The sequence below is a fragment of the Felis catus genome, chromosome B3 (assembly GCF_018350175.1).
Source record: "Felis catus isolate Fca126 chromosome B3, F.catus_Fca126_mat1.0, whole genome shotgun sequence".
NCBI lineage: Eukaryota > Metazoa > Chordata > Mammalia > Carnivora > Felidae > Felis > Felis catus.
In genome coordinates this window covers 100124180-100137342 of record NC_058373.1, presented here as the reverse complement: position 1 = coordinate 100137342, position 13163 = coordinate 100124180, and the positions used below count along the sequence as shown (strand labels likewise).

The following is a 13163-nucleotide window of genomic DNA, read 5'->3' as shown; positions in this document are numbered from 1 at the left end:
GTTTCGAAGCCACGGAAATGGTGCTAGGTATAAATGAAACTTAAATAACTTTGAACTTGAGAAAGTTTTAAAAACGCAGTAAATTGTAATCCATCTATTCCCCTTTTCCTTTTAGTATTCTGAGGTAGCCAACAATCTCATTGAAGAATGTGAGCAAGCTGAACGGCTTGGCGCTGTGGATGAATCGCTGAGGTTTGATTTTTTTTTTTTTTTCTGCTTTAGTATTTTATATTTTTTCTTGTGAAATATTCATTTTAAAAAAAATGATAACACTACTTGTTTTCTTCATTTGAAGCGAGGAAACACAGAAGGCTGTGCTTCAGTGGACCAAGCATGATGACTCCTCAGACAGCTTCTGTGAAGCTGATGGTATAACGCTTTTTATCGTGTGCATTTCGTTTCAAATTGTGCCTAAGGAAAGAAAAATCTTTTCAAATGGTTTTTAGAACTCAGTTTCTAAAGTTTGGCAGTTCCTCAAAAAACGAAAGGCAAAATTACCATATGACCTAATAATTCACCCCTAAGTATATATCGAAAAAGATTAAAGACAGGGGAACAGACACTCATATGCCCATATTCATGGCAACATTATCCACAGCAGCCAAAAGGTAGAAACGACCCATGTATCCATCAACTAATGAATGGACAAACAGAACATAATAAATATATACAGTGGAATATCATTTGGCCATTAAAGAAAAAAAGTTTGATATGCGTTGCAACATGGATAAACCTTGCAAATACTATGCTAAATGCAATAAGCCAGACACAAAAGGACAACTATCATGATTCCATTTGCATAAAATATTTAGGCAAGTTGATAGAGTAACCAGAGGTTAGACGCAGGGGAGAACGGAGTGTTATTGTGTAATGGTTATAGAATTTCTGTTGGGGGTCATAGAAAAGTTTGGAAACCGTTGGTGGTGATGGTTGCACAACTGTTAAACACGGCTGAAATGTAAGTTTTACGTTATACATGTTTTACCGAAGTTAAAAAAAAAAAAAGCAAAAAACACCTCCGTTTCTGGAAAAAAATTACCTCCTGAGTCTTACAGTTGTGCATATCTCAGTAATATGTATATGTAATTTTTGTAATATACACAGGCATTTGGCATAAATAGCTCAAACGTAGAGATTGCAAAAACCTGCTTTTGTTGCACTGGCCTTGGATTGTTACATATTTACCTTAACGATGGTGTGCGTTACTTTTGGGAAAGAGAAGAATGAGCCATGAGTTGCTCTGAGGCATCTGGAGCTGGGCCAGAGTGCTGGTTGTGTTCATATCCAGGAGCCCTAGCACCCGTTGGCACCCTTCCATCAGATTTATGGATTCTCCTATTCTCCTGTTCCTAGTATCTTCCTGTTTCTAAGTTGAATGGTTAGCCTGTTAATTGGCTAAAAACAAAATCAAACCAGACTGAATTTTGATATCCTTCAGTGGCGCTCTTTTGAAGCAGATTAATGATCTTTTGAAAATCTTAGCAAAAAGAGTGGTACAGATCATTTTAATTGCAAGTGAGAGCCGAATCCTGCAATTCCCCCCAAAAAGAGGAAGGCAAAGGGAAAGTACTTATTTTTAACCTGGTGGTTTCACTTTGGAAGAAAAAAAAAAAAAAGAAACGTATGCTTCCCCTACTCTAAAACATGACCATGTTCTGTCAGATAATATTTATAATCCTGTGTTCACAATTCAAAATCAGAAAGCTCTGAAAAATTAGTATTTCCCCCCTAAGTTTAGCACAGACTCATTTAGTGTGAATATTCACCTGTTTCACTACAGAAATATTTTTGGTGTTTGGTTAAAAGTTGCTCCCTGGTCCCTGCTGGAGTAATACTACTCAGTATATGTTGCATATACTGTAATACTTTTCTAAAATCTGAAAAGTTCTGAATTCCAAAACACATTTGACCCCAGGGATGTTGGATAAGGAGTTGTGGACTTACACCAAGGTTTAGACTAGTAAACTTAGGGAGATAAAATACTCTCTCAACCCCCTAATTTTACTGTCTTTCTCACAAAGATTCTTTGGCCTGAGTGTTACCGTGTGAAATAAAATTAAGCTTATAACATGCAGCACATTTTTTTAGACCTGCAGTGCTAGAGAACGAACAGTAATACTTTAACTTTGTTTACCATAGTTTCCTTTTGAGGCTACATGCTTGTATTTGTGTAGCAAGGACTGAGAATCAATAATTCATTTGTTATCCGTGGACTTCTGTTATCTTGGATGAATCACTTGTCCATTTATATTTGTTTCTTCTGTTCAAGGAGGGTCAATATTAAAACAAAAAAGGATAGCTTTATAATGAAGAAATTATATAAGTAGTAGGTAGAAGACAAAAGGTGTTGTACACATTTTAATTAGAAAGTTGAGCTTTTGTCATCTGGCAAAACATGGTTATTGTAACAATTATTTTTTATTAAAAAGATGAGGCAAGATGAAGTATTTGCTGTAAGTAAAATTACCAATCACCTAATGTTTATGTCTAATTAGGCAGAATATTAAAAATTTAATAAATTTCTTGGTGATTAGTTTTCTGTCTTAAAGTACTAGATGCTGAGCCGTTATTTGTATATTTTAAAAATGAGAGTTTTTATGAATTTATTATAATTTGCTATATATACTGTGGCAATACTTTTAGTATTAGTTGAGATGAATAGAATATCTGTTCCTCAACTAGAGGAGTTCATGCAAATTTTTTTTAATATTTACTTGGTTTGAGAGAGAGAGAGCACAAGCAAGTGTGAGTGGGAGAAGGGGAGAGAGAGAGGGAGAGAGAGAATCTCAAGCAGGCTCCACACCATCATCAGTGCAGAGCCTGATATGGGACTTAAACCCATGAATCATGAGATCGTGACCTGAGCTGAAATCAAGAGTCAAACGCTTAACTTGACTGAGCCACCCAGACGCCCCTATGCAAATTTGTTTTTAAGTTTTTATTTCTACTTTTCCTAGTTATGTTAATTGCTACTTCTGCATGAAGTGTCAGTTATTTCTAGATGTTGTCACTGTGCTACTTCTAGAAGCAAAATTTCCTCTAATTTAGGTCTCGAGTATACTGTTAATTAGGATAAAACTAACCAAACTTAGTTTTATTTTTGCTTTTGTCATTGTGTTTTGTTTTAAAAATTTTTTTTTTGAGAGAGAGAGAGAACAGGAGGGAGGGGCAGAGGGAGAATCTTAAGTTCCATGCTCTACGTGGAGCCTAATGTGGGGCTTGATCCCATGACCCTGGGATCGTGACCTAAGCCAAAATCAAGAGTTGGGCTCTCAACCTTCTGAGCCACCCAGGCGCATCTGTCATTGTGTTTTTAATAAGAAGTACGTCTGTTGAGAGCTTGATGAACTTTCATACATACGCCTGTGTGCTCCGATTTTGTCATCTACTTTGGCTGCTTTGAGGCATTTTTGCCCACTTCTTCATTATTCGTTCACATTGTTACGCTTTATAAATGAATAAGGGGGGATGCCTGGGTGGCTCAGCCTGCTTAGGATTCTCTCTGCCTGTACCGCTTGCTCTCTCTCTCTCAAAAAAAATAAAACAATATAAATGGATAAGGTGTTGATGTATATTAAATAATTTCTCAAAGCCCCTGGAGAACCAGGGCCATTTTTTGCTTTCAAAGTTATAATACATTATACAAATTTATATGAGAACATACGAGAAACCAATATCCCATCAATTGTTTTTTAAGAGAGAGAGAGACAGCCTGTGCGTGCGCGTGAGTGGGGGAGGGGCAGAGGGAGAGAGAATCTTAAGCAGGATCCACACTCAGCTCAGAGCCCAACACAGGGCTTGATGTCACAACCGTGAGGTCATGATCTGAGCCGAAATCAAGAGTAGGACACTTAACCAACTGAGCCACCCAGGCGTCCCTGCCACCAATTTTTGTATGTTTTTCATTAGTGTCTAATTGCTTATCTTTTCATTTTATTAGATAGTCTTTGTACTTAACAATTTTGTTGATTGTATAATGGTCTGTTAAGATATGTCATAATACCACTAGCTAATATGTTTTATATTCTTACTGTTGTTCTAAGCTCTACACATAGAAACTTAAATCACAGTAGTGTATTTCATCCCCATTTTATAAATGACGACACCAATGCCTAGAATATATGTAATTTGCCCTGAGTTCCACACTGAATAAGGAGTAGGGACTGGATTCTAACCCACACACTCGGGTTCCAGAGCCCAGGCTCTGCTCTGTTGGATGTTTCAGTTTGCTTCTGATTTTCCCTTTAATAAATAGTGCTGATGCTAATACCCTGCTTATAATTTTTTGCATGTTTAGGATGATACCTTTGGGACAGCTTTGTAGTGGATCTCAATGGTGCTCGTGTTAAGAAGGAAGTTTTTGGCAACAAGCAGTGTATGGTAGTCATAATCTTCATTTACTTTAGTTACTGATGAATTGCTTGTGGTTAATGTGGGTGGGTGGGGGGGGGGTGGAAATACACAGTATATTCTTTGCCTGGATAGCTTATGAGAATTGAACTACCATATTTCTTCAATTCTAAAATTGACATATTCCTATTTTTCATCATTTTTAAAAGCAGGATGCTTTTGCAACTAGTGAGTACATTTAATGTGGCTGTTTGTTCCTTCTCTCATCTCTTGTAAAAGGTTGTTTTTAAAGTCTGGATGCACTGTTACATTTGTAGTGCCTTAGAATCAGTGGAGTATAGTCTATTATACCAGTTTTTTAAGGTAACTGAAGGAAAAGACTTAATGAAACATTTTATTTTCCAGATATACAGTCTCCTGATGCCGAATATGTAGATTTGCTCCTTAATCCTGAGCGCTACACGGGTTACAAAGGACCAGATGCTTGGAAGATATGGAATGTCATCTATGAAGAAAACTGTTTTAAGTATGGGTCATTTCATTTAGAAAATCTTGAAAGATACAGTGATTTATCTAAACAAACAAAATCATAATGACTCTAAATTGCAAATCACATTCACTTTGTTAAAGGATATATTTGGACATAGAAAATACTTATTAATTAATCTAGTTCCCCTCTGGAGAAACATGTGGACATGACTTTCAACAAATATTTTTTTTTTCTTCTTTAAAAAACAGAATAGTGTTAGACTTTTATGGGAGTACTGTGGACATTTCATACATGTTCATTCAGTGGATTATAGAATCTCATTTTATAGATGAAATAACCTAGAGCCAGCCAGGTTTATTTCATTTCCCAAGATCAGGTAGTTAGTAACAGAGAATAGATTACTAATTCTCCTTTTGGTACTCTGTATTTGTCTTTTTGTGGCTATAGCTATTTTACCTGCTTTCAAGTTGAAGTTACATTAATTTCAGAGAATAATTATAATGGGTAACACTTGAACACTCACTGTGTGTCAGTCTGTTTCTTTTTTTTGACTTGAATTTCTCCAGTTTTGAAGTGGAGAGTTTTCATTATTTACTTATCTCTGCCATGTGTTGAATTTAAATTCCCTTGTTTATTATTAGGGATGTTTGACATATTGACTCACTTTAAAGGTGTTTTTTTTTTTCATAGATTTATTTTTAAGTAATCTCTTACCCATCTAGAAGCTCGAACTTACAACCCCAAGATCAAGAGTCACATTCTCAGGGCACCTGGGTGGCTCAGTCAGTTAAGTGTCTGACTCTTGATCTCAGCTCAGGTCATGATCTCAAGGTTGGTGAGTTCAAGCCCCACATGAGGCTCTGTGCTTACATTGTGGAGCCTGCTTGGGATTCTGTCTCTCCTTCTCTCTGCCCCTCCCCTGCTATGCTCTCTGTCTCTTTCAAAGTAAATAAACTAAAAGAAAGTATTTTTTATTAAAAAAAAATGTTTTTTTAACGTTTATTTATTTTTGAGACAGAGAGAGAGCATGAACAGGGGAGGGGCAGAGAGAGAGGGAGACACAGAATCTGAAACAGGTTCCAGGCTCTGAGCTGTCAGCACAGAACCCGACGCGGGGCTCAAACTCACGGACCGCGAGACCATGACCTGAGCCGAAGTCGGACGCTCAACCGACTGAGCCACCCAGGCGCCCTAAAGAAAGTATTTTTTAAAAAGAGTCACATGCTCTACCAACTGAGCCAGCCAGGTGCCCCTGAAGGTTTATTTTTTATTTAATTTACTTACTTTATTTTTTAAAGGTTATTTATTTTTGAGAGAGAGTGTGAACAAGGGAGGGGCAGAGAGAGTGGGAGACAGAGAATCTCAGGCAGGCTCCACACTGTCAGTGCAGAGCCCAACACTGGGCTTGAACCCATGAACTGTGAGATTATGACCTGAGCTGAAACCAAGAGTTGAACGCTTAACCACCTGAGCCACCCAGGTGCCCCTGAAGGGTATTTTTTTAAATGTAAACTAAAATAGGGGCGCCTGGGTGGCTCAGTCGATTGAGTGTCTGACTTCAGCTCAGGGCATGATCTCACGGTTTGTGATTTCCAGCCCCATATCGGGCTCACTGCTGTCAGCAGAGAGCCTCCTTCGGATTCTGTGTCCCCCTCTTTGTCTGCCACTTCCCAGCTTGTGCTGTCTCTCAAAAACAAATATATCTTATTAAATTTTTTTTTTCAACGTTTATTTATTTTTGGGACAGAGAGAGACAGAGCATGAACGGGGGAGGGGCAGAGAGAGAGGGAGACACAGAATCGGAAACAGGCTCCAGGCTCTGAGCCATCAGTCCAGAGCCCGACGCGGGGCTCGAACTCACGGACCGCGAGATCGTGACCTGGCTGAAGTCGGACGCTTAACCGACTGCGCCACCCAGGCGCCCCTAAAAACAAATATATCTTAAAAAAAATACCTTTTACTAAAATCATAACAAACTTGGTGGCCACAGGGCAAACTGATGTACCTAAGATTAACTAAGTGGAAAATAATCTACCCACACTACTTTTTTCCCCTTTTTATTTGAATGCTTGGGTTGAGTATTTACATTTTTGTTTGTTCGTCTTTCACTTAGGAGTGTGCTTTGTGCCACCCTCAAACACACACACGTACACATGTGTATATGTATATGAAATGTATATAGAAACATTTATGACTCTAGGAGGAGAGCTTGACTGGTATTTTCTTCCTTTGTTTGAAGAAGTGATTAAGAAATGACTTTCTTCTGGCTGCTACAATGGGAAAAGATCAGAAACTATTACTGCTAAAACAGATAACAACCACCCTCCCTTAAAGCAATTAGAGAAAACTAAATATTTTATAAGCTCAGTGAAACAGTTTGCTTTTGGATATAGTCATTAAGAAACTCTCAGATAATTTCACTTTTATTTAAATAATTGTAACATGATAGGTAACATAATTATATTCTATAATTGAATTCTTTTGTTTCTAGGCCACAGACAATTAAAAGACCTTTAAATCCTTTGGCTTCTAGTCAAGGTGAGTTATTTATTTGCACTGTTATGTTGTTTATCAGGCAGTGAACTTTGGTTAGAAGGAAGAGGAAGGCCAGGTAAGGGTTGGCAAGAGCGTTTGAGGTCATATATTCCTATTTCCATGGAGGTTATGCCTCACCCTTATAGAGAAATTGGTGTTTAAAATATTTATACGCCAGTAAGAAGTATTTGTGTAATGAAGTTCATGGTATTAGATTATCATAGGATGGAGATTGGGTTAAATATTTATTCTTCTATGCATTTTTATATAACATCTGTATTTAGTTTTTCACTGTTTTTGCTCATTTTCCAGTTAAATGAATATCCAAAAACATTCTGCCTCAGATCTTTCCCAGAACTTGAAATCATTGTATATATTGGGAGTCTCATTTAAAATTCACGTCTTTATGTTTCATTAACATTTTTCATTTTCTCCATACGCTTAAGGTCTTGCCCAAATGCTGCCTTTTCCGCTCTCCCTGACCCTCCTAACTGGAAGAAACCTCTCTGTCCTCATAAAGTGGTCTTACGTTTTGTTTTTCTTACCACCTTTCCACTGTGCAGCATTATTTTACTATTATGTATCTATTGATCCTACCTAGTACTTTGGACATATGGGGAGTATTTATTGGTTTCATCTCTTAGCAGAGAGCCTGACACATAGCAGATGGAGTAGTTTGTTAAATAAATGATTGATGAAAATTGCTCTCCTCATTTAATGGTCTTGTCTAGAATCGTGAGGATCATTTGTTCCTTCAGCAAATGATAACCCTCCGTGTACTATGCGCTAGGCACTGTGAAGGTGCAGAGGGGGTATAAAATTGAAACTCAGAAACCTTGCCCAGTCTATAATAGGCAGAATGGTTTGTTGAATAAACCATTTCAGTGTATGATTTCAGATTTTTTGCTTAGGAAATATATATCCCTGTTCTCTTAACATGTGCTTACTGATGAAATCTTTGATGTGCTTTTAGCAAATGTGTAAGGTTTTCATTTTTAAAATTCATTTGAAAAGCTGCTGATCTCATAGAGTCAATAAACATAAATTTCCTCCTGGAAAGCAATAAGATTGCATCATTCCCTAAATGTTGGCAGACTAGTCTTTCTTAGATTCGAAATGAAAGAACATCTTTAAACAAGGGTTTGGGTTTATATGGAGTCACATATGGGAACTCACTGGAAGCTATTGATTTAATATAAGATGAAATGCAAATTTCTAGGTAAAAGGGGATTCTCACTAGGAATTCACATTATGATCTGATAAATTAATTAACCACCCTCACTTATCTGAAAGATAAGTGGGAATAAGTTAAATGTTCTTCATTAAGGAACTGTTTAGATGATTTATGGTGTATTCATGTAGTAGACTGCAGCTGTTAGAAATGTTGCTGAAAATTTGTATTTATTTGTGTAAGTAGTGACCAATAGCACACTGAGGTATCAAACAGTATGTATATGTATATAGTATATATAATATATTTTTGTAAAAACATACTTAATATAAAATCTAAATATCTATTTGCAAAGAAAAAGGACATTTACCAAAATATAAACAGTATTTATATAGGGCAGAGGGAGTTATGAGTGACATTTTTTATTCCATCCGTGTCCTCCTTTTTTTAAAAAAAAAATATATATATTTGCAATGAGCATATGTTATTTTAATAATCCAACAATGATGGCATTGAATCAGCGTGGGCAAACGAAGACAGGTTTTTAATAGTAACTGAACAGTTGCTTACAAACCGCTGAACTGTGCCTCATTTGAATCATAACACATAGTCTTTAAAAATATTCCTGAATAAGGTAAAGATTCACAATGTCAGTCTGGAGGTTTCAAAGCAAGAACACAAATCTTTAGCAGAAACTGTGTTACAGATTTAGGATAAATAAACGTGGAAAAAGGCTCTGCCAACCAAATAACCGTTAAGTCCTTAAGATACTCGAGAGTACTCTCAGATGATAGATTAGATTTTTCTCTCCTGTCAGCCCATATTAAATCTTGTACGAGCTGAAACCACTCCTTATCCAGGCTCTTGGAGATGATGCCCTTGAGGCAAATCAGGCATAATTCCTATTATGCCTAGATACTAGATAGAGTTGCTCTCACAAGTGTCTTACTGTCAGATTTTGCTTAGGCGGGTGAACTGATGGACTAAAACTAACCATTATTCAGTCTTATTTTTACAGAAGTGTAGCATTTTAAAGTGACATCTGGAAGGAGTTTACAATAATAAACATTTTGCTTTGTTTTTCAGGGAAAAGTGAAGGTAAATATAATTTCTTTATCATATGTTATATATATGTTTGCAGATACATTCAGATGTTTATTTGGCAAACTTTTCTTCCTACTCTGAGACTCATGTCTAAGATTCCGGAGGTGAAAGCACAGATTAAGAGAAAATTGACTGTGCCTGGGATCAGGCAGTAGAGACAACCTGCCTCAGCCTCTCATAATTCACTTGTGCATTTTACCTATTGCACATGGAAGCTAGGCATTCCCCCTGGCCCCTATCAGGGAAAACTCCCTCTCCTTTGCTCCTCGAGCAGAACTCTAGGATCCGCTGGGCCCGTATCAGAAGCTTCTAATGCCATCATGGGGACCCTGCCCTCATGACCTCAGTTAATCTAATCACCTCCCAAATCTTCCCCCTCCAAATACCATCACATTGGGAGTTAGGGCTTCAACATACGAATTTTAAGGGGGACATATTCATCCATAACAGCCTAAATTTCTGGATCAAAAGTTATAGACATTTTAGGCTCCTCATATGTATCACCAGATTGCATTTTGTCATTGAAAGGATGTGCTAATTTACATCCCTTCCAATCAATGTGCAGCTAGTTTCACCTGATCCTTTTCTTTTTTTTTTTTTTATTTTTTTTAAAAATTTTTTTTTCCAACGTTTATTTATTTTTGGGACAGAGAGAGGCAGAGCATGAACGGGGGAGGGGCAGAGAGAGAGGGAGACACAGAATCGGAAACAGGCTCCAGGCTCTGAGCCATCAGCCCAGAGCCCGACGCGGGGCTCGAACTCCCGGACCGCGAGATCGTGACCTGGCTGAAGTCGGACGCTTAACCGACTGCGCCACCCAGGCGCCCCTCACCTGATCCTTTTCAAGTGACAATTGAGTATTGTCATATTTTTATCTTTACTATTAAAAGTGGTATATCTATAGATTTAATTTGCATTTTTATTACTAGTGAAATTGAGTAATTTTTATCTGTTATTACCATTTGTAGTTTATCCTTTGTGAATTTTCTACTGTTATTTGCCTGCTTTAAAGAGGCACTCTAGCATTTTTATTCAGTTTATGAGCTTTTTATGTATTTAAGATATTATCCCTTTGTTATATTTGTAACATACATTCTACCTACTTAGTTGTTTGCCTTTTACTTTTGCTTGTAAGGCTTTCTGACAAATAGATGTTTTAAGTTTTTAGATAGTCTAATTTATTGCATATTCTCTTTGTCATTCCTTCTATTACTTTTATGCTTGTTTAGTTCATTTTTAATATAAATACAAGGAACTTTAGTCAAAAGAACTGTATAGTACAACGTTTGACATCTGTAGTAAATGCATGCTCAGAATCTTTACCTAGTTATAAAAATTATACCCATGCCTTTTCATGTTATTTCAAATAAACATTTTCATGTATTGTCATGCTTCACATTCTTACCATTTTAAATAGTTTTATATTATTCTACCATGTTACCTAGTTATATAGTATTCTGTCGTGTTAATTTAGGCATTATTGTACATTTTGATTATTTCAGGTTTTAAAAGTTACATGTAGTGTAATCATTGTACAAATTATTGACTCCTTCATCATTTGAATTATTTCTTTAGAACATAATTCTAAAAGTAGAATTACCAGGTCTAAGTATAGGGACAGTGATCTGATTGGGTCATAGAATATAAGCGATATTTGGTATTATAACATTTCCATGTATTGCTTCTTTGATATACTGAATGGCATAAAATGGCATAAGCTGAATGCAAATAATACACTACCAATTCTATTTCATAAATTCTGTTTATTTTCAAATTTAGAAAAGCATATGAGTTATTAATTTTCATAGCATCACCTGTGTTCTGACCTCATGTAAAACATTTTACCTGGAAAGTTATGAGACCTGGGCTACCTAAGGCAATGCTGACTCCTTTTAAAGACTGGGCAAGAGTGGGTGCCTGGGTGGCTTAACCCTTAGCATCCAACTCTTTTTTTCTTTTCTTTACTTTTTTTTTTAAGGTTTATTTATTTTTGAGAGAGAAAGAGAGAGGGAGGCAGGGGAAGGGAGACACAGAATCCAAAGCAGGCTCTAGGCTCCAAGCTTTCTGCACAGAGCCCAACGCGGGGCTTGAATAACCAACTGAGCCATGCAGGCACCCCTAAGCATCCAACTCTTAATCTCACCTCAGGTCTTGAGACCACAGTTGTGAGTTCAAGCCCCATGTTGGGCTCTGCACTCGGCAGGAAGCCTATTTAAAAAAAAGAAAAAAAGAAAAGAAAAGAAATAAAATAAAGACTGAGCAAGAGAATGGTACTTAATTGAATCCACACCAAGAACTTCTCTCCTTTCTTTGGAGAAATTGCAAATAAAAATTTGACCTTTTGTTAATTCTTAAATCACTGTTTGGCACAAATTTGCTATTATATATTGAAAAACTTATATTTTGGCATTTTTACAGCTTTGTGACTTATTTTCTTTCAATTTCAGAGAACACTTTTTACAGCTGGCTAGAAGGTAATTGGAAACTTTTAAGCAAATTTAAATGTTAAAAATGTTTTTCATTTTTAAAGACATATGAAATTAATTTTATAATGGTACAAGTTTCACATATGAAGTTTCTCTTACTAAATTACTATTTTTAGGCCTCTGTGTAGAAAAAAGAGCATTCTACAGACTTATATCTGGCCTACATGCAAGCATTAATGTGCATTTGAGTGCACGATATCTTCTACAAGGTATGTGACATTCAATGCTATTTATTTTACCACATTTATTTTCAGATATTCTTAAAATGTTTTGGTATTTACCTTAATGGGAAAAAGTTGACCCTATTGAATATTAGGCAGTAAAAATTCATTCTTAACTGGTAGTAATCAGGATTGTAGGAACTGTATTATAAGGACATGTTCAGCATGATCAGAGCTCTCTTTACCTTCTTTTTTTTTTTTTTTTAATTTTTTTTTTTCCAACGTTTATTTATTTTTGGGACAGAGAGAGACAGAGCATGAACGGGGGAGGGGCAGAGAGAAGGGAGACACAGAATCGGAAACAGGCTCCAGGCTCTGAGCCATCAGCCCAGAGCCCGACGCGGGGCTCGAACTCACGGACCGCGAGATCGTGACCTGGCTGAAGTCGGACGCTTAACCGACTGCGCCACCCAGGCGCCCCTCTTTACCTTCTTTTAAGAAACTGCTCAAAATTGTACACATCACTTTGGAAATATTCTTTTGTTATGGGAGTTAAAATAGCTCCTTAAAGTACAGTTTGTTATTCATTAGATATTACTGTATTAAAACCCTTTTATTTGTGTGCTAGTTTTAGGCCTGGAGTTTAATGGGTAAAAGCATTTCCCATTTCTCTTTATGTTTTAAAAGTGCTGTTGCAAAACAAGACCATGGTTGATTTTCATCAGCAACCTATTTCTTCTGGAATTTAAAGTAGCTCTATGTCTCAGGAGCAAAGTATAGTAACTATAATTTTAAATAGGGCTTCAAACTTATTAGTAATTTTGGATAGTCATGTTTAAATTGTGTATTTTGGTTTTATAAATATG

At 36.6% G+C, this 13163-nt stretch overlaps 1 protein-coding gene across 1 annotated transcript in view; it reads left to right on the top strand.

The window, feature by feature from the left end:
- The window catches only part of ERO1A (endoplasmic reticulum oxidoreductase 1 alpha), a 47829-nt gene that overhangs the window by 23167 nt on the left and 11499 nt on the right, over positions 1-13163 (top strand). The window contains exons 5-11 of the mRNA XM_023255690.2: positions 116-192; positions 296-369; positions 4756-4876; positions 7332-7378; positions 9633-9644; positions 12098-12124; positions 12253-12345. Coding sequence (XP_023111458.1) covers positions 116-192; positions 296-369; positions 4756-4876; positions 7332-7378; positions 9633-9644; positions 12098-12124; positions 12253-12345 — 451 coding nt within the window. The remainder of the gene's footprint in view (positions 1-115; positions 193-295; positions 370-4755; positions 4877-7331; positions 7379-9632; positions 9645-12097; positions 12125-12252; positions 12346-13163) is intronic.